General features: G+C 44.2%; 1 protein-coding gene across 1 annotated transcript in view; it reads right to left on the reverse strand.

Moving 5' to 3' along the window:
* Positions 1-204: 204 nt before the first annotated feature.
* necab1 (N-terminal EF-hand calcium binding protein 1) overlaps positions 205-23086 on the reverse strand; it is a 50507-nt gene continuing 27625 nt past the window's right edge. The window contains exons 3-6 of the mRNA XM_030147986.1: positions 18882-18990; positions 1066-1091; positions 812-909; positions 205-231 (exon numbers count right to left, since the gene is read on the reverse strand). Of these exons, the coding sequence (XP_030003846.1) occupies positions 205-231; positions 812-909; positions 1066-1091; positions 18882-18990 (260 nt within the window). The remainder of the gene's footprint in view (positions 232-811; positions 910-1065; positions 1092-18881; positions 18991-23086) is intronic.

Below are 23086 nucleotides of genomic sequence, written 5' to 3' on the forward strand. Positions count from 1 at the left end.
TACAGTCATGTTCTCCTTCTGACAAAGAATCAGACGCTTCACTGGAGGCCTCCACTGCTGCTTCCACATGAACATTTTACATGAAAACAATAAATATTTGCTACACCTTTAAGTAAAACAGCTTTGGTCGTGTTTAAAGAAGTAAAGACAATGCTGCTGAATGTTGTAACACCGTCAAACACATGAAATGAAAACATTTGCTCTTTACAACAGCGACGCCACCTCCTCATACTTGGTCACAGACGTCATTAAACGTAAACACACAGCTGATAATCCCTGTGACACTGACCGAACATTTACTGAGTAGAAAGCTGCAGAATCATTAACACTCTTACAAGATGAATTAAGAGGAGGAGCTAATGCTTCATCTGTAGAAAGCTGAGCCATGTGTTTCACAGCGGTCACCACTTTTTTATTTAGCTTCAAAAACACTTAACTCAAATAGACGACTTAGGCAGGAAGTGACTCTGGGATGTAAAAGCCGTCTGATAGGCTGAGGACATAGCCAGTGACACAAACGACTCAGCCGTGTTAGGAGAGTAAAGTTATGCACATATCTCAGTTTGGCAAAAATATGACTTTGGGAATTATGCTACACAAAATATTTAGTTACATTAAAACTCCTAAAAGTACATGTGACTAATGCTTGTAATCATTACTTCTACCACAGGTTTAGACAAAGAGGTTAATATTTGAAAAATTGTTTGATAAAAGGTACAAATCTGAAGTTGCGTCCTCACCTTCCACTGTTCCCTTCACTTAACATGTTGAAATAATAATGTGAACTTTTCCAGAGCGTTTCATTTCTTACCTTCTTTGTTTTGTCCATGGCCTTCAGTATGGATATATTCAGGTCTTCTAAGGCAGCAAGAACTTTCTCATATTCGCCAAGATGCGTGGAAAAGTACTCTTCACAGAAAACAGACAGACATTTTTTATTTTTATTTTTAAAAAGAAGCATTTCTGTGACTTACACACGAGGAGGGAAAAGGAGGAGGGGAAAACCAAACACATCGTACACAGTTTTACATTATTGTCATGAATAACAGTGAAGACTGGACCTACCACAGAGTTCATCTGTGTCCACGTTGCTGAAATACAAAAACAAAAAACAAAAAAAATGGAGAGCATTAATCTAAAATAGAATTTTTTTAAAGGTAAGGGAAGAGGTCATCATTTTGTGAATATGTGAATAATTTAGAGGGGTTTTTTTTCCTTAAGGATGTGTGAGGTACTGAGCAAATCTTCAACAGAAATCTTGGAGGACTTTGCAGTGAATGAACATAAATACAGTGTGAGGGTGTTTTAGACGCATATGTGTGAGTGTTCATGGAAGACACTGACAGACAGATCATCACACACACGCAGGTGAGAAGAATGTTTAGTAGACCAACATGAACCATAGATGTCATGGTACCGTTAGGGCTGCAAGAAGCACAAAAACAGATCCAAGTCTTCATCACAGTAAAGAAAGCTGTGGATTTCACTTCCTTTCTACACATTCTTCACAAGCTGTAAGTGTTTTTTACAAGAGGTGAGTACGTTCACAGTCTGTCGCTGTTTGAAGGCGAGGCCGACGTATTTGTATAGCACCACTCATACACTCACAAAAACGGAAAAGAGACAGATTACAAACACACAATTACAATTAAAACATAATCAATAAAACATCAATAATAATCAATTAAAACAAAGTAAAAGGTCAGAGGTCAGACAGAAGCCTTTCAGTTGAACCGCTGCTTCAGCCTGGACTGAAACACTGTGTGATGTCATCAGGAAGACTGAAACACATAGAACTGAAACACATAGAACTGAAACATATAGAACTGAAACACATAGAACTGAAACACATAGAACTGAAACACACAGAACTGAAACACATAGAACTGAAACATATAGAACTGAAACACATAGAACTGAAACACATAGAACTGAAACACACAGAACTGAAACACATAGAACTGAAACACATAGAACTGAAACACACAGAACTGAAACACATAGAACTGAAACACACAGAACTGAAACACACAGAACTGAAACACATAGAACTGAAACATATAGAACTGAAACACATAGAACTGAAACACACAGAACTGAAACACATAGAACTGAAACACACAGAACTGAAACACATAGAACTGAAACAAATAGAACTGAAACACATAGAACTGAAACACATAGAACTGAAACACACAGAACTGAAACACATAGAACTGAAACACACAGAACTGAAACACATAGAACTGAAACACACAGAACTGAAACACATAGAACTGAAACATATAGAACTGAAACACACAGAACTGAAACACATAGAACTGAAACACATAGAACTGAAACACACAGAACTGAAACACATAGAACTGAAACAAATAGAACTGAAACACAAAGAACTGAAACACAGAACTGAAACACACAGAACTGAAACACATAGAACTGAAACATATAGAACTGAAACACATAGAACTGAAACATATAGAACTGAAACACATAGAACTGAAACATATAGAACTGAAACACACAGAACTGAAACACACAGAACTGAAAGACACAGAACTGAAACACATAGAACTGAAACACAAAGAACTGAAACACACAGAACTGAAACATATAGAACTGAAACACAAAGAACTGAAACACACAGAACTGAAACACATAGAACTGAAACACAAAGAACTGAAACACACAGAACTGAGACACATAGAACTGAAACACATAGAACTGAAACACAAAGCACTGAAACACAAAGAACTGAAACACACAGAACTGAAACACAAAGAACTGAAACACAAAGAACTGAGACACATAGAACTGAAACTCATAGAACTGAAACACACCGAACTGAAACACACAGAACTGAAACACACAGAACTGAAACACATAGAACTGAAACACATAGAACTGAAACACACAGAACTGAAACACAAAGAACTGAAACACATAGAACTGAAACACATAGACCTGAAACACACAGAAGTGAAACACACAGAACTGAAACACAAAGAACTGAAACACATAGAACTGAAACACAAAGAACTGAAACACATAGACCTGAAACACACAGAACTGAAACACACAGAACTGAAACACAAAGAACTGAAACACACAGAACTGAAACACATAGAACTGAAACACATAGAACTGAAACGCATAGAACTGAAACGCATAGAACTGAAACACACAGAACTGAAACACACAGAACTGAAACATATAGAACTGAAACACATAGAACTGAAACACATAGAACTGAAACACAAAGAACTGAGACACATAGAACTGAACCACATAGAACTGAAACACATAGAACTGAAACACATAGAACTGAACCACATAGAACTGAAACACAAAGAACTGAAACACATAGATCTGAAAGACATAGAACTGAAACACAAAGAACTGAAACACATAGAACTGAACCACATAGAACTGAAACACATAGAACTGAGACATATAGAACTGAAACATATAGAACTGAAACACATAGAACTGAAACACAAAGAACTGAAACACATAGAACTGAAACACAAAGAACTGAAACATATAGAACTGAAACACATAGAACTGAGACACACAGAACCAAACCACATAGAACTGAAACACATAGAACTGAAACACAAAGAACTGAGACACATAGAACTGAACCACATAGAACTGAAACACAGAACTGAAACACATAGAACTGAAACACAAAGAACTGAAACACATAGAACCGAAACACATAGAACTGAGACACACAGAACCGAACCACATAGAACTGAAACACATAGAACTGAACCACATAGAACTGAAACACAGAACTGAAAGACATAGAACTGAAACACAAAGAACTGAAACACATAGAACTGAAAGACATAGAACTGAAACACAAAGAACTGAAACACATAGAACTGAACCACATAGAACTGAAACACATGGAACTGAAACACAAAGAACTGAGACATATAGAACTGAAACACATAGAACTGAAACACATAGAACTGAAACACAAAGAACTGAAACACATAGAACTGAAACACACAGAACTGAAACACAAAGAACTGAAACACATAGAACTGAACCACATAGAACTGAAACACATAGAACTGAAACACAAAGAACTGAACCACACAGAACTAAAACACATAGAACTGAAACATATAGAACTGAAACACAAAGAACTGAAACACATAGACCTGAAACACACAGAACTGAAACACAAAGAACTGAAACACACAGAACTGAAACACATAGAACTGAAACTCATAGAACTGAAACACATAGAACTGAAACACACAGAACTGAAACACATAGAACTGAAACACACAGAACTGAAACACACAGAACTGAAACTCATAAAACTGAAACACATAGAACTGAAACACACAGAAGTGAAACACATAGAACTGAAACACACAGAACTGAAACACACAGAACTGAAACACACAGAACTGAAACATATAGAACTGAAACACAAAGAACTGAAACACACAGAACTGAAACACAAAGAACTGAAACACACAGAACTGAAACACATAGAACTGAAACACATAGACCTGAAACACACAGAACTGAAACACACAGAACTGAAACATATAGAACTGAAACACATAGAACTGAAACACACAGAAGTGAAACACAAAGAACTGAAACACATAGAACTGAAACACAAAGAACTGAAACACATAGACCTGAAACACACAGAACTGAAACACATAGAACTGAAACACACAGAACTGAAACACACAGAACTGAAACACATAGAACTGAAACACACAGAACTGAAACACACAGAACTGAAACACAAAGAACTGAAACACATAGAACTGAAACACACAGAACTGAAATGCATAGAACTGAAACGCATAAAACTGAAACGCATAGAACTGAAACACACAGAACTGAAACACATAGAACTGAAACACAAAGAACTGAAACACAAAGAACTGAGACACATAGAACTGAACCACATAGAACTGAAACACAGAACTGAAACACATAGAACTGAGACACACAGAACCGAACCACATAGAACTGAAACACATAGAACTGAACCACATAGAACTGAAACACAAAGAACTGAAACACATAGAACTGAAAGACATAGAACTGAAACACAAAGAACTGAAACACATAGAACTGAACCACATAGAACTGAAACACATAGAACTGAAACACAAAGAACTGAGACATATAGAACTGAAACACATAGAACTGAAACACAAAGAACTGAAACACATAGAACTGAAACACAAAGAACTGAAACATATAGAACTGAAACACATAGAACTGAAACACAAAGAACTGAGACACATAGAACTGAACCACATAGAACTGAAACACAGAACTGAAACACATAGAACTGAAACACAAAGAACCGAAACACATAGAACCGAAACACATAGAACTGAGACACACAGAACCGAACCACATAGAACTGAAACACATAGAACTGAACCACATAGAACTGAAACACAGAACTGAAACACATAGAACTGAAACACAAAGAACTGAAACACATAGAACTGAAACACAAAGAACTGAAACACATAGAACTGAAACACATAGAACTGAAACACAGCTGCACCTGTTTAGTCCTGACTCTGGGCACCAGCAGAAGACCAGTCCCTGAGGTTCTCAGACCAGTCTCTGAGGTTCTCAGACCAGTCTCTGAGGTTCTCAGACCAGTCTCTGGGGTTCTCAGACCAGTCCCTGAGGTTCTCAGACCAGTCCCTGAGGTTCTCAGACCAGTCTCTGGGGTTCTCAGACCAGTCCCTGAGGTTCTCAGGGTCTGAGGTGGTTCATATGGGACCAACATGTCCCAGATGTACTTTGGTGCTAGACCATGGACAGACTTGTAGACCAGCAGAGCTGTTTTAAAGTCTATTCTCTGAGCCACAGGAAGCCAGTGCACAGATCTGAGCACAGGACTGACATGGTGGTCCTTCCTGGTTCTAGTCTGGACCCCAGCAGCAGCGTTCTGGATGGACTGCAGCTGTCTTCAGCTGGTTTAGAGAGTCCAGTCAGAAGGCCGTTCCAGTAGTCTAACCTGGTCCAGATAAATGCATGGATAAGTCTGTCTAAGTCTGGTTCAGACAGTAAACCTCTGATTGTACCAGTGTTTCTGAGATGGTCAAAGGCTGATGATGGAACTGATTTAATGAGTCTGTTAAAGTTTAGGTCTGAGTCCATTATTAGCCCTAGATTTAGAACCTGATTTTTAGCTTTTAGAGGAACAGTTTCCAGATGACTGATGACACTTCATCTGGGTTTTTGTGGAACAAAGACAATGACTTTGGTCTGGTCTGAGTTTAGTTGGAGAAAGGTTGTTTTGCATCCACACAGTGATCTGTTGGAGGGTTAGGGTCAGGGTCAGGGTTAGGGTTAGGGTTAGGGTTAGACTTAGGGCCAGGGTTAGGGTTAGGGTTAGACTGATCTGTTGGAGGCAGTCTCAGAGTGAGTCCACAGGCCCATGTTCCCCCTCTGACAGACAGATGTAAATCTGAGTGTCGTCTGCATAGTTCTGGTAGGACACGTTATTACTGTGTATTAACTGGCCCAGGGACAACATGTACAGATTGAACAAGAGGGGTCCCAGGATGGACCCCTGGGGGACCCCACAAGTCACTGCCAGGTGGCTTGACACATAGTTTCCGATTTGAACAAAATACTTCCTGTCCTCAACCTTTGAAATTGAAATGTGTCTCATAAGTAATGAATTATACTAAATCGTGTGGGCTGCCGCCTGTACGTTCACAGCCTGAGCAGAGAATGGAAAGAGTGAGTGAGTTACAGGGAGGAGTTTACAACATAGGGCTGGGAAAGGGCTGAGAAACATTCCCTCCCAAACATTTAGTGAATAATTCTGTAGGTAACACTACTGAGATGTGGACACGCAGTGGGATGGCTTAGTAGGTAACACTGCTAGCTTCGATGCGGCAGACCGATGTTTGAATCCCGGCACAAGGATTTTCTATTTTTTTTAATGCCATACAATCTACCCACAATACCTTGGTCCCTGGTCTAAATGCATTGGTCATACTATCACTGGAAAAGACACTTGCCAGGGGCATGCTTGTCTTTAACAATAGAGTCATGGAAAAATGTGAATGTTTGAAAATTAGACGGCTGAAATTTACATATAAAAACTAAATAACTGAAACAGGCTGACCAGTAACTGAAGGACAGGTGGTTCAAATCCTGCTCTGGCCTGGTCATGTGCTGTCACCCTCCTTGCCTCCAGTGTCACTCACACTGGTGTATGAACGTGTGTGAATGTTTGGTGGTGGTCGAAGGGACCGTTTGACATGGACTGTCAGCCATGTTTCCATCAGTCTGCCCCAGGGCAGCTGTGGATACAAACGTAGTTTAACACCACCAGAGGGAGAATGTGAGTGTGAATGAATGATGGATCAGTAAGGTAAAGCGCTTTGGGTGCTGTAAAAGCGCTGTAGAAATCTAATCCATTATTATTTTTATTACTGTGTATTTTTCATTTTAATTTAAATTAATATTTTTAAATTGGAGTGCACGTGTTTTGGTGCATCATAGTGGTGATATGTGGTTATATTGCATTCAAAAACCACTTTGAATACCAACCAAAACATTTTGCCACTAGGTGCCACTGTGACCTACATGTTTATATTTCTTCCATAAATTATTCCCAAAAGTCTATTCTCTTTATTTTGTCACGTGTCTCTGTCGCACTTCTTCCAGTAGTGTATGCCATCATGTCTTGCCGGGTAAAGAAGTCTACTTTGAGGCTTTCAGAATAAACAGTTCAGCCTTCAAATAACTGACCACAATAATGTCTACATTTTCACATCATCGGATTGAATGGTTAAAGAGCATAACAGAGTGAGCTCAGCTTGCAAACCGACTTCCATAAGCTAAAATGTATTGGGTAGGATGTAATAGTTGCTCCATAACACAACCCACAATGGCTGTCAGAGGAAATAGATTTGGTCGCAGATATACCACAAAATATGCAGTAGATTTGGTGGTTACAATGTATTTTATGAACATTTATATGTTTTTGTCATTTTATTCACTAAATATTGATGATCATGCTTGAGATAATGTATGTGGTGCCTGTAGTGAAAGACCTGTTGGGTTGTGTTCATTGGGTTTTTGTTATGATCCGTGCCAGTGTCGACCGCCAGCTCCTCCCTCTCCTCATTATGAATCATATTCACCTGCAGCTCATTAGCTGTTAGCTATTTAAGGCCTGGGGCTGCAGTCGCACGTCGCTGGTCCATTACATCTCTTCCACCCATGCCATAGCCCCGACATAAAGACATCTCAGGACTCTGACACAGGTTTTTGTTCATAGCATGTTTTCTTCATGTCAATAAATTCTTTGTTTTTCCCTTCAGCACCGTGCATGGGAGTCCTCTGTTTTCCACCGTTGTGACAGTTTTTAATGGTATTTTAGTGGTAATGCATTCATCCTCACTATGCGAGATACCTGTCTGTAGCTGGGTTCCATTACAGTTTTCCACAAAATAAAAGCGATATTTCTACAGTTTCATCAGGTGTTTCCATTGAAGAGTATTTGGCTTCTGATGAGTGATTCTAGTAGAGTCCCATCTCGCGACATATCGTAATTCTCGTAAAATACTGTATAATTCTCACAAGACGCTTGTTTAAAGCTATACCTACTGATCTGGCATGTTGCACAGCACTTAGTAAAAATCTGAACATGAACAACCCGCCTCCCTCCAAAGCCCCGCCCGTTTCCCCCTGCATGAGCTCTGACGCTCCCCTCTTCTTCTAACGCCATGGAAAGCAGAGGTGGGGGCTGCTCCAGCATGGCCGTGTACCCCTCCCTCAGCAATCAGACACATCATCCACCTGCTGCATCTCTTTTATTATTAGGAGACGCTGTATTTAGGGGTCTGCTCTGTGGATCATTGTCTTCACTGCACCTCATCACCAGACTCTTCACACTTTGTGGACGTTTGAGGTTTCATAGTCATCCTACATCATCCTAAATTTTCACTGCAGACGCTGCAGCGATCCACCTGTCAATCTCACGCTCCATCCTTCCCTCACTCGTGAATAAGACCCTGAGATAATGCAGGGATGCAGTCGCCGTATTGGTTGGATGTGGTCAAGAAGGAGTTGAGCCAAGAGGCAAAGCTCTCGATTTACTGGTCAATCTACGTTCCTACCAATGGCCATGAGCTTTGGGTCAGGACTGAAAGGACAAGATCCTGAATACAAGTGGCCGAAATGAGTTTCCTCTGTAGGGTGGCACCCTTAGGGATAGGGGGAGGAGCTCAGTCACCAGGGAGGAGCTCGGAGTAGAGCCGCTGCTCCTCCACATCTAGAGGGGCCAGCTGAGGTGGATCAGACATCTGTTTCGGATGGCTCCTGGACTCCTCCCTGGGGAGGTGTTCTGGGCATGTCCCACCGGGAGGAGACCTCAGGGGAAGACCTAGGACACACTGGACAGACTATGACTCTGTGACTCTATGACTGTCTTGCTGGCCTGGGAATGCATCGGGGTCCCCCCAGAAGAGCTGGAGGAGGAGTCTGGGGAGAGGGAAGTCTGGGCATCCCTGCTTAGACTGTTGCTTCTGCGACCTGGCCCCGGATCTCCATCCTTCATTCACCGGACTCTGACTGCTGCAGTTGGGTTTTGCTGTTTGTTCCCCTTAGCTGTTGTTTCTGTTAAGAAATCTGTCTTTCCCCTTCAACACCGTGCATTTGAGTCCTAGCCACACTCCTAGACCGGAGGAGTAATGCGAGTGAAACGTCAGATTCAGAGCCACTGCTATCAGATGCAGGACGGCGGCAACGGATGATTGACAGGAGGCTCAGCCAGGCTTGGCCAATTATTTCATTCGGACTGAATAAAATAATTGGTCAGACTTTTATCAGAAATATATGAGAATTAAATATTTTTGAGTTTCAAAACCTGGTGGATTTCTTTTATATTTTAGTTTGACAAATGCTTATCAGGAGCATTTTAAGATGACAGAAGAAAAGTGTAAAAAATGACACATCATAGAGTATAGCTTTAAGGAGGATGGACCCACTGAGTTTCATGCCAAACCTCCATGGTGTTGGCGCTGTTGTTTAAGACAGTCACTGCAGTAGCAGTAGATGCAGCCAACATTAAAGAAGAAGGGAACATATAATTGTCCCAAAGCTGAGTCCTTATTTACGGCAGCAGCCACACATAATGCATTTCTGGGAGAGAATTGTAGACTTTTCAGCCCATTGCCTGTAAGGGCCTGATTTACTAACATCGCAAATAACAGGCACAAATGTGCTGGCTCCCACTAAAAAAATGTGCATGCTATTGATTTGCGTGTCAGGGGTGATCAACTCAGACTGCCTGCACAAATGACAACAGGTGCAAAGTCTTGGAGACCGCCTCATTTAAATGAGGATTTGCATGCGCTACCGGTTGTTGTCATGGAGACAGTGCGCTGTGAAAACTGCTGTGGGATCCACCAGCACTAATGAGTATGAAGTTGTCCTTTTTCCATACAGAGGGGTGAATGGGTATTTGTCTGTTGTTGTTTATCAGTGGTGAAGTGTGTTATTAGTCAAATAAAGACCTTCTGTCTGTATGTCGCTGTGTATGGTGAAGGAAAACTTCTAATTCTGTGGGCATGAGAGAACAAAACAAAACAAAACATCTGCTTAAAAAGAAGGTTCAGGAGCCCAGTCACAGCACTGCTGTGTGTGTGTGTGTGTGTGTGTGTGTGTGTGTGTGTGTGTGTGTGTGTGTGTGTGTGTGTGTGCGTGCGTGTACAGACCTGATCAAAATCTTAAGACCAGTTGAAAAATAGCTAGAATTTACCTTTTGCACATTTGGATCTTAATGAGGTTTTAAGTAGAGCTACAATATACAAAAGCAAGAAGGGGGAGTGAGACAAAAAGCACTTTGAAAAAGTCATTTATTGAAAACAACAAGTAAACTGAAATAGGCTGTTTATCAGCTGATCAAAAGTTTAAGACCATCGCTCAAAAAATTACAAAAAACTCTCCAAACCAGAACAAAAAATGTTCTCAGTAGGACTCAGTAATGAGTAGCTCCACCGTTCTTGTTAATCACTTCATAAATTCGTTAGGCCATGCTTGATGCCAGTGTTTCCAGGAGGCTGGTGGGAACATTGCTCCAAGTGGTGAAGATGGCTTCACCAAGGGCATCAACTGTGTGGAACTGATGGCCATTTTTATAAACTTCCCCTGACATCCATCCCCAAATGTTCTCTATGGGATTTAAATCAGGGGAACATGCGGGATGGTCCAAAAGAGTGATGTTCTTCTCCCTGAAGAAGTCCTTGGTCAAGCGAGCATTGTGAACTGCAGCGTTGTCCTGTTTTTAAACCCAGCTGTTCCCACACAGACCAGGGCCCTCAGTCATGAGGGACGCCCGCTGCAACATCTGCACGTAACCAGCCACCGTTTGACCACCCTGCACCACCTGAAGCTCCAGTGTTCCACTGAATGAAAAAGCACCCCAGATCATGATGGACCCCCTCCACTGCGCCGGGTAGAAAACATCTCAGGTGGGATCTCCTTGTCGTGCCAGTAACATTGGAAGCCATCTGGACCGTCAAGGTTCCATTTGTTCTCATCAAAGAATAAAACTTTTTTCCACCTTTCAGTGTCCCATGTTTGATGCTCCTGGCAAAGTCTAAACGGGCAGTTTTGTGGCGTTGTAGGAGACGAGGTCTTTGAATTGGTTTTTGTTTTTGAAACCCTTTTCCCGCAGATGCTGTCTGATGGTTATTGCGCTGCAGTCGGCACCAGTAAGGGCCTTCATTTGGGTGGAGGACTGTGTGCTTAACTGTATTTTTGTCTGCGGGTCGTGCATTTGGGTCCAGACCTCGTACTTCTGGTTCTAACAGGACGAACTGGCCAAGCATGGACCCAGCCAACCTAGACCAGGTCAGGGAGGCTCTCCGCTCTCAGGGGCAACGGTTAGGGGGGCATGAGCAAGTACTACACACGCTGCTGGACAAGATGAACCAATTATCTGTCCAGATGTCCCAAATCACTACCACCCGGGCCTCTGAGCCGTCTCAACCTGTCGGACCTGTGGCTTCGGCTTCATTGGTTCGTTCCGCCAATGAGCCGAACATTCCCCCGCCTAATAAGTATGCTGGTGATCCAGTAACCTGTAGGAACTTTTTCACCCAGCTTCAGTTAATTTTTGAGGCTCAGCCTTGCCGTTTTGCCTGTGACGCAGCCAAAATTGCCTATGCAGCTAGCTTATTGGAAGGCCCTCCTTTAAGCTATTTCAACACTCTTTTTGAAAGCAATTCTCCTGTAACACGTTCCTATGATAACCTATGTGTCATATCAGTACTGGACTCTTGTATGTTTTGTCTGTCTTGTGTGTCATTTCCTGTTTTATTTTGTTAATCCTCCTCTTGTGTCATGTCTGGTGTCTTTGCTTCCTTTCCCTGATTGTTTCACCTGTGTTGATTACCTGTCTCCGCCCTGATTTGTTCCACCTGTGTCTCATTGTCTTCCCTCCCTTCTGTGTATATAAGCCCTGTGTTTTCCCCTGTCCTGTGCCAGTTTGTATTCCTTCCTCGTGTTGTGTTTACTTACCAGCGTTTCTCTGAACCTGTTCGTCTGCCTGTCTGTTCGTTCCTGACCCGGTTTGTTCCTCAACTTCTGAGCCTGCCTGATCCCTTCCTGTACCTCTGCCTGATTCTGTCTCACTGGTTTTCGACTTTTGCCTGGACTCACGGTTAGTGCTTTGCTTTATCCCCATGTACCGTTGCCTGTTTTCTGGATCCTCTGTGTATGACCTGGTCTGTCCCCTGACTCTCCTCTGTTTCCTCCTAGTCGGGTTACCCTCGTGTGCTCCCGACCCGGGCAGAGAGTTTCCCTTGCTGGTCTCGGACGCCGTGACGAATTCACACAGTCTGACCTGCGAAGACTCCTTAACGAAACCTTTTTGTGAACTGTTAATTTTGTCCGTGTTTAATAAACACTCCTTAACTTTATTCCTGTCTGTTGGTTGTGCATTTGGGTCCAAGTCTTGTGTCACTGGTTCTAACACTATGTTCTGAACTGAAACGTGTGTATGATCATCCCATTCGGGGTCAACAGGCTAGCCAGCAACTAATGAGGCTGAGGCAGGGGAGTAATTCTATCAGGCAATATGTGTGTCTTTTCTGTTCTCTGGCAGTTGAGTCTGAGTGGAACGAGCAAGCACTAATCACTGCTTTTCAGTCGGGCCTTCACCGCTCCATCGGCCGGGAGATGGCTCTCCGGCAGGAACTGAAGACGCTGGAGGAGGTCATCGCGGCGGCCATCCGAACCTCGGACCAGATGTCGGTTTGGCAGTCTGAACCAGCGGGAGAGCGACCTCCAACTCGACCGGCAGCTAGCTCAGCCACTCACCAGCTCTCTATTCTGGTGGCTGAGGCAGGAGACGGCGCTGGAGGGGAGGCCATGCAACTGGGTCACACCCGGCTCTTGGCAGAGGAACATCGGCACCGGCTGGCGGCGGGTCTCTGTCTTTACTGCGGTCTAGATGGTCATCGAGTGAGTAACTGCCCTAATAAGAAGAGATCCGCCGCAGGTGAGGATAAACTGCTGAGTCGAACAGTGTGTATGTCAGATCTTTTCCGTCAGCAACCCCTGGTCTGCCTCTGTTCTGAATCTCTGTCTTTACAGCATCCGGTGTTGATAGACTCCGGCTCGGACGCTAATCTTATGGACAATAAACTTACCCTGTCATCCCTCGAACGGCCACTAGAGGCAAGAGCTCTGGACGACCACATTATCTGTCGGATCACTCATCAGACCCAGCCTGTGACCCTCCGTTTCGCCGACGGACATACGGAAGCTCTTCCTTTTCATGTCTATCACTCAGAGGCTCATCCGCTCATTCTGGGTTTCCCATGGCTCCAGCGCCACAATCCTCATGTGGACTGGAGCACGGGGGAGATCCGGGCCTGGGGAAAGGACTGTATTTCCTGTGGCATAAGATACAATGACTCTGATTTTTTGTCTCCGGCCGTTTCAGCTACAGTGGCCCCTGTTCAGGTGGTTACAGAAGAGGTGGCGGATTTCCCAGCCCTGAATAAGGTACCTGCACACTACTACGATCTGAAGCAGGTGTTCAGTAAGTCCAGAGCCACTTCTTTACCCCCGCACAGGCCTTATGACTGTGCTATAGACCTTCGTCCTGGTACCTGCCCCCCCAGGGGAAGGTTATATTCCCTGTCGGGACCTGAGACTGTAGCTATGCAAAAGTACATAGATGAGTCTTTGGCGGCGGGGCTGATTCGGCCGTCCTCGTCCCCGGCGGGGGCGGGGTTTTTTTTTCGTTGACAAGAAAGACAAGACCTTGAGGTCCTGTATTGACTATAGGGGTCTCAATGATATAACCATCCGGAACCATTACCCGCTACCCCTGATGTCTTCGGCTTTCGAGCTCTTGCATGGGGCTCGAATCTTCACTAAATTAGACCTCAGAAACGCTTATCACCTGGTGAGAATTAGAGAAGGAGATGAGTGGAAGACCACCTTTAACACTCCTAGCGGTCACTATGAGTATTTAGTGATGCCGTTTGGTCTGACAAATGCTCCGGCCGTTTTCCAGGCTCTGGTAAATGATGTCCTCCGTGACCTGTTGAATCAGTTTCTTTTTGTCTACCTGGACGATATTTTGATTTTCTCTCCAGATGAAGAGACGCATATCCAGCATGTTCGACAGGTCCTGCAGAAGTTACTGCAGAATCACCTGTATGTCAAAGCAGAAAAATGCGAATTCCACCGGCCGTCTGTGTCATTCCTTGGATTCATCATTGGTGAGGGAAGCGTACAGATGGACCCGGACAAGATCAGTGCAGTCAGGGATTGGCCAACCCCCTCGTCTTGTAAGGAGGTACAGAGATTCCTGGGGTTTGCTAACTTTTATCGCAAGTTCATTCGGGGTTTCAGCAATGTGGCGGCCCCTTTGCATGCTCTCACCTCTCTTAAGACTATTTTCAGGTGGAGCCCTGAAGCGGAGGAGGCGTTTCTACGTCTTAAGAGGGCTTTCACTACAGCTCCCATCCTGTCAGTTCCTGACCCGTCCTTACAGTTTGTTGTTGAGGTGGATGCCTCTGATGTGGGGGTGGGGGCTGTTATATCACAGAGGTCCCCGAGTGATGGCAGGCTTCACCCCTGTGCCTTCCTGTCCCGGAAGTTATCCAAGCCTGAAAGGAACTATGACATCGGTAATTGAGAGTTGCTGGTCATCAAGGTGGCGCTGGAGGAGCGGAGGCACTGGCTGGAGGGAATGGAGATTACGTTTTTGGTGTGGACTGACCACAAGAATTTGGAATACCTGCAGTCAGCTAAACGACTGAACTCTCGACAGGCCAGGTGGGCTCTTTTTTTTACCCGGTTAAATTTTTCTCTTTCCTACCGGCCGGGCTCTAAGAACGGCAAACCGGACGCTCTGTCCAGGAGATTTTCCCCTGCTAAGTCTGTCTCTGAACCTGTCACTATTCTGCCCGATTCCTGTGTGGTGGGGGCTTTTCAGTGGACTATTGAGAAATCTGTAATGAATGCTCTTCAAGACTGTGATGTGCCGGTAGGGGTACCGCCTGGTCGGTTGTTTGTCCCTGTGTGTCTCCATCCTCAGGTTATTCACTGGGCTCATACCTCCAGGATGACGTGCCACCCAGGAGTTCCACGCACTGTGTTCGTCATCAAGCAACGGTTCTGGTGGCCCAATATGGACAAGGAGGTGGCTGAGTATCTGGCGGCATGTCCCACTTGTGCTTCGTGCAAGGCGTTGCATTCGGCACCCGCTGGCCTGTTACGCCCCCTGCCGGTTCCCAAGAGACCCTGGTCAGACATCTCTCTGGACTTTGTAAACGGTCTCCCACCTTCTGACGGTAACACTACGGTGCTCACTATTGTAGATAGGTTCTCTAAAATGGTCCATTTTGTGGCTATGCCCAAACTCCCCTCCGCTAAGGAGACGGCGGAGGCTGTTCTTTATGACGTCTGTAGACTCCATGGTTTTCCTAAAGATGTGGTTTCTGATAGAGGACCTCAGTTTGTTGCCCGCTTCTGGCGAGCCTTTTGCGCCCTCATAGGGGCATCTGTCAGTTTGTCATCTGGTTATCATCCTCAGACCAATGGTCAGACGGAGTGGGTCAACCAGGTGCTGGAGGCCGGCCTGCGGATTCTGGCCTCTCACAATCCGGCTTCCTGGAGTCGCCAGCTTATGTGGGTGGAGGTCGCCCACAACACCCTCCCCTGTGCCTCCTCAGGATTCTCCCCGTTTCATGTAGTCTATGGATATCAACCACCCCTGTTCTCCTCTTCAGAGAGGGAGGTCAGCGTCCCTTCGGCCCAAGCCCTCATCCGACGCTGTAGGAGGACCTGGATACGGGCCAGACAGGCCCTGTTAAGATCTACCGGCTATTACAACACCATGGCTGACCGCCGCAGGACCCCGGCTCCGGCCTACCAGCGGGACCAGCGGGTGTGGCTTTCCACGCACCATCTGCCTTTAAGGGTGGAAAGCCGTAAGCTGGCCCCCAGGTTTGTTGGACCGTTCCCCATCTCTAAGGTCATTAACCCTGTGTCTGTTCGTTTAAAGTTGCCCAGGACCATAAGAATCCACCCTACGTTCCACGTTAGCCAAGTCAAACCTGTAAAGGAGAGCCAACTGGTACCCCCCACCCAGCCTCCACCACCGCCCCGGATCATCGATGGAGAACCAGTATACTCCGTTCGTCGGCTCCTAGCGGCCCGTCGCCATGGTTGTGGTTTCCAGTACCTGGTGGACTGGGAGGGCTACGGGCCAGAAGAACGGTCCTGGGTGCCAGCGTCCTTCATCTTGGACCCAGACCTCATCAGGGACTTCCATCAGCGTCACCCGGAGGTTCCTGGGCCATCCAGAGCCGTCCCCTAAGGGGGGGGGGGGGGGGGGGGGGGGGTACTGTCATATCAGTCCCTGGACTCTTGTATGTTTTGTCTGTCTTGTGTCGTTTCCTGTTTTATTTTGTTAAGTCCTCCTCTTGTGTCATGTCTGGTGTCTTTGCTTCCCTTCCCTGATTGTTTCACCTGTGTTGATTACCTGTCTCCGCCCTGATTTGTTCCACCTGTGTCTCATTGTCTTCCCTCCCTTCTGTGTATATAAGCCCTGTGTTTTCCCCTGTCCTGTGCCAGTTTGTATTCCTCCCTTGTGGTGTGTTTACTTACCAGCGTTTCTTCTGATCCTGTTTGTTTGCCTGCCTGTCTGTTCCTGACCTGGATTGTTCCTGGACTTCTGAGATTTGCCTGACCCCCTGCCTGTACTTCAGCCTGATCTGCCACTTCTGTGTTCGACCTTTTCGCCCGGTTTTTTGGAACGTGACTCTGCCTTATCCCTTATGTACTGTTGCTTGTCTGTTAGTCTCCCCGTGCATGACCTGGTCTGTCCCCTGACTTTCCTTTGCTTTTTCCTAGTCGGGTTCCCCTCGTGTGCTCCCGACCCGGGCCGTGGGTTTCCCCCTTTGATTCGGACGACATGACAAATCCACAGAGTCAATACACCGAGGACTCACTCAAACCCTCTTTTTGTGAACTGTTTACCCTGTCTGTGTTTAATAAACACTGTTTAACTGTATTTTTGTCTGCGGGTCGTGCATTTGGGTCCAGACCTCGTACTACTGGTTCTAACAGCTGTCAGTTTATGGTGCAGCGTTTCCAGTTCAAACCTGCCTTTAAGACACTAAATATAGACGCAAAACCAGCCACCGCAACCAGTTTCAGGTTTGGTCAATCACATTGCACGTACTAAATCAATATTTGCATTTCCTCCTCCCAATAATTTAGTGTGTTCTGTCAGAAACACCCATATTTCATATTCATCAGGACAAACACGCTAAATGGGTTGGACGAGTTATTTTGTCCATTTGAGAGACACAAACCTCAGTGTGTCTGTTAGTAGATCAGCTTCAGCAGGTTATTGTGTGCACAGTCAAGTTTGTGCACGTTTTTACACGTGTAAACCTTGAGTAAATCAGGCCTTAACTGTCACAACTGGATGAGGAATTGAACCAAAGCGCACAACTGCGCGACCAAATCCAAATTAACAGTCTTTATTTCAAAAAGTACAAAATAAAAATCATCATGAAGAGGCAAAAAGACTAAAAAGCAAAAGACTGCAGGAACAGAAAACTGTTTCCAAAGTAGGCAAAGGAGAGTAAAATGAAAGACAATCCAAAAACAGTCCACTTGGTTAAAGTAACAGGTTAATCCAGAAAAGTACATGGAACAAACAATTTACCAACAATTTACATGACACCAGACAAGACCAACAGACCAAGAACAAAGGGAGACATGGGTGAAACAGAAACACAAGGGAACGGAGAACAGGTGGAAACAACCTGGAAACATGAGGGGAAGAGCAAGTTAGCAGAAACAGATGAGGGAACAGTTTACGAAATAAAAGAAGAAACCACCAGACAAACAAGGACACAAGATAAAAACAGAACTTGACCTGCTGATGTCACACAGTGCGTTTGTTTGGTTGGTTTTCTCCAAAACATCCTGTACAGTTTTACAAAAGGTAAGTGTGTGTGTAGTTGCATTTTTAGAATAAAATGGGTGGGGCAGAATGAGGATCTGTTTACATTTTATTTTTGTAGTTATTACAACACGCACGCACACACACACACCTTTAATAGTCTTATTGCTGAACAGGTTCAGGTGGACCCTCTGGTGTTTGTTCCACACAGTATGGACAACAGTTGGATCTGCCTTTCTGTGTTCATGGTGGGAAAATGTGAGCTGGTGCTTGGACAGAAGGATCTTACAGGCGGTTGCTATGGTACCAGCAACAGAGAGTTGTCTGATATTTGTTATCAAATGTGTAAATCCTGCTTGTCATTGAACTGACCAGTGGAATGGTAGAAGCTGAAGAGCCTTACTCTGTGTTGTGAGTGTCAATGGTGTGGAAAAGCTCCTGAAGTTCCTCTGCTGTCAGAACGCCATCAGAGAAGTAGGCTTTGAACTCATCGAAGGACAGCTTCCCGTCATCTGCCGATACAACACAAATGCACTTAGTCAACATCATGTCAGGGCAGCTTCTTCACCGCAGCAGCATCCTACATGAAAACCCTCCTCCAATCATCCTCCCTATCCTACTTTATAAAGCACGTTCTGGCCCCGCCCCCTGTCCCATCCATGTGTGATCATTGTGTGATCGATGTTGCAGCACAGGAGGGCGTTTGTACAGGTTCTCCTCAGCCTTCACAGACCTGATCTCCACCAAACTCTCCAAATGAATAGAAACATGACCTGACTGTCTACTAGGCACAGTTTTATGTCCGTATTCCAATGTTGTGAGGTATGCTGGGAGATTTTATCCATCCTGGCTCGCTCAGCCGGGCACGACAGATGTGACGTTCGCAGACGAGTCGAGTCTTTTGAACGGCTCTTTTCAGTGAACGATAAGAACCGATTCATTTACGAGTTGTTCTTCTATTCTAATCCACCACTCTGCCTTCATGCTTCACCTGTGAGTCCATGAATCTGAGCTGTCCACGCCCCCTTCACCTGAACCACCAATGACATCCAAGAGTTTGAGTTGAACCAGCACAGCACAGGCACCTGAACGCAGCAACAACTGCAGCTAATGTAGGGGAGGAGTTATCAGCTAATTTAGAGGAGGAGTTATCAGCTAATTTAGAGGAGGAGTTATCAGCTAATTTAGAGGAGGAGTTATCAGCTAATTTAGAGGAGGAGTTATCAGCTAATGTAGAGGAGGAGTTATCAGCTAATGTAGGGGAGGAGTTATCAGCTAATTTAGAGGAGGAGTTATCAGCTAATGTAGAGGAGGAGTTATCAGCTAATGTAGGGGAGGAGTTATCAGCTAATTTAGAGGAGGAGTTATCAGCTAATTTAGAGGAGGAGTTATCAGCTAATGTAGGGGAGGAGTTATCAGCTAATGTAGGGGAGGAGTTATCAGCTAATGTAGAGGAGGAGTTATCAGCTAATGTAGAGGAGGAGTTATCAGCTAATTTAGAGGAGGAGTTATCAGCTAATGTAGGGGAGGAGTTATCAGCTAATTTAGAGGAGGAGTTATCAGCTAATGTAGGGGAGGAGTTATCAGCTAATTTAGAGGAGGAGTTATCAGCTAATGTAGGGGAGGAGTTATCAGCTTATTTAGAGGAGGAGTTATCAGCTAATTTAGAGGAGGAGTTATCAGCTAATTTAGAGGAGGAGTTATCAGCTAATGTAGGGGAGGAGTTATCAGCTAATTTAGAGGAGGAGTTATCAGCTAATTTAGAGGAGGAGTTATCAGCTTATTTAGAGGAGGAGTTATCAGCTAATTTAGAGGAGGAGTTATCAGCTTATTTAGAGGAGGAGTTATCAGCTAATTTAGAGGAGGAGTTATCAGCTAATGTAGGGGAGGAGTTATCAGCTAATTTAGAGGAGGAGTTATCAGCTAATTTAGAGGAGGAGTTATCAGCTAATGTAGGGGAGGAGTTATCAGCTAATTTAGAGGAGGAGTTATCAGCTAATGTAGGGGAGGAGTTATCAGCTAATTTAGAGGAGGAGTTATCAGCTTATTTAGAGGAGGAGTTATCAGCTAATGTAGGGGAGGAGTTATCAGCTTATTTAGAGGAGGAGTTATCAGCTAATGTAGGGGAGGAGTTATCAGCTAATTTAGAGGAGGAGTTATCAGCTAATGTAGGGGAGGAGTTATCAGCTAATTTAGAGGAGGAGTTATCAGCTAATGTAGGGGAGGAGTTATCAGCTAATGTAGGGGAGGAGTTATCAGCTTATTTAGAGGAGGAGTTATCAGCTAATGTAGGGGAGGAGTTATCAGCTAATGTAGGGGAGGAGTTATCAGCTAATGTAGGGGAGGAGTTATCAGCTAATTTAGAGGAGGAGTTATCAGCTAATGTAGGGGAGGAGTTATCAGCTAATGTCGGGGAGGAGTTATCAGCTAATGTAGGGGAGGAGTTATCAGCTAATGTAGGGGAGGAGTTATCAGCTAATTTAGAGGAGGAGTTATCAGCTAATGTCGGGGAGGAGTTATCAGCTAATGTAGGGGAGGAGTTATCAGCTAATGTAGGGGAGGAATTATCAGCTAATGTAGGGGAGGAGTTATCAGCTAATGTAGGGGAGGAGTTATCAGCTAATTTAGAGGAGGAGTTATCAGCTAATGTAGGGGAGGAGTTATCAGCTAATTTAGAGGAGGAGTTATCAGCTAATGTAGGGGAGGAGTTATCAGCTTATTTAGAGGAGGAGTTATCAGCTAATTTAGAGGAGGAGTTATCAGCTAATGTAGGGGAGGAGTTATCAGCTAATGTAGGGGAGGAGTTATCAGCTAATGTAGGGGAGGAGTTATCAGCTAATTTAGAGGAGGAGTTATCAGCTAATGTAGGGGAGGAGTTATCAGCTAATGTAGGGGAGGAGTTATCAGCTAATTCAGGGGAGGAGTTATCAGCTAAGTTATAAGAGGAGTTATCAGCTAATGAAGGGGAGGAGTTATCAGCTAATGTAGGGGAGGAGTTATCAGCTAATGTAGGGGAGGAGTTATCAGCTGATGTAGGTGAGGAGTTATCAGCTAATTTAGAGGAGGAGTTATCAGCTAATGAAGGGGAGGAGTTATCAGCTAATGTAGGGGGGGAGTTATCAGCTAATTTAGAGGAGGAGTTATCAGCTAATTTAGAGGAGGAGTTATCAGCTAAATTAGGGGAGGAGTTATCAGCTAATTTAGGGGAGGAGTTATCATCTAAATTTAGGGGTGGAGTTCTCAGCTAAGTTATGGGAGGAGTTATCCGCTAACTTAGGGGAGGAGTTATCAGCTAACTTAGGGGAGGAGTTATCAGCTAATTTAGGGGAGGAGTTATCAGCTAACTTAGGGGAGGAGTTATCAGCTAATTTAGGGGAGGAGTTATCAGCTAAATTTAGGGGTGGAGTTATCAGCTAAGTTATGGGAGGAGTTATCAGCTAAATTTAAGGGAGGAGTTATCAGCTAACTTAGGGGAGGAGTTATCAGCTAAATTTAGGGGAGGAGTTCTCAGCTAAGTTATGGGAGGAGTTCTCAGCTAAGTTATGGGAGGAGTTATCAGCTAAGTTATGGGAGGAGTTATCAGCTAAGTTATGGGAGGAGTTATCAGCTAAGTTATGGGAGGAGTTATCAGTGACAGTCGGACTGGATCAGGAGGAGTGACTGAAAAAAGTGCAGATGTGGATGAACTGGAGGAGCATCTGCTTCTAGAAATGCACATATGCACTGATGTGGTGGACCCCAGCCTGGCCCCGGTGGACCCCAGCCCTGGTGGACCCCATTCTCCCCACAGTCCTGGTCTTCAGTCCCTGTCTGCTGTTCTACTCTATGAAACCGGCCGTCAAACACATTCAAAAATCAGTTTCGTTTAACATATTTGAAGGTTTTTCAAAAAAGTAATGCAATAATTACTTTCCCTGGTAACTAATTACATTTATAAAGGACTAATTCCATTACTAATTCAGTTACTTTTTTGGAAAAGTAATTACTAACTATAACTAATAACTTTTTCTAAGTCATTTGCCCAACACTAGTGGTTCTACTGCTGTTCATGACAGTTGTACTGCTGCCAGACCACGCCCCACTGTGAAGGCTGCACTTCACTACCACTGGATGAATGTAATCCTGCTGCACAGACCAAACAAACACATGCTCTTCACTTCATGCCTCACCATGTTGGCTCAAATTATTACTGCACAATGTAGGATTACATGGTAGTTTACAAATGGATAGTGGTGGCAGACAAGTTCTACTGATCATGGTATGGTACAATGGCACCACGGGTACAATGCTGCTAGTAGTTTGTAATTGACATTTTGAAAAAAAGAAGAGGGTCAGAGGAAAAGAAAAAAAAAGAAGAGGGTCAGAGGAAAAGAAAAAAAAGAAGAGGGTCAGAAGAAAAGAAAAAAAAGAAGAGGGTCAGAAGAAAAGAAAAAAAGAAGAGGGTCAGAAGAAAAGAAAAAAAAGAAGAGGGTCAGAAGAAAAGAAAAAAAAGAAGAGGGTCAGAGGAAAAGAAAAAAAAGAAGAGGGTCAGAGGAAAAGAAAAAAAAGAAGAAGGTCAGAGGAAAACAAAAAAAGAAGAGGGTCAGAAGAAAAGAAAAAAAGAAGAGG

Source organism: Sphaeramia orbicularis, chromosome 11 (assembly GCF_902148855.1).
Source record: "Sphaeramia orbicularis chromosome 11, fSphaOr1.1, whole genome shotgun sequence".
Taxonomy (NCBI): domain Eukaryota; kingdom Metazoa; phylum Chordata; class Actinopteri; order Kurtiformes; family Apogonidae; genus Sphaeramia; species Sphaeramia orbicularis.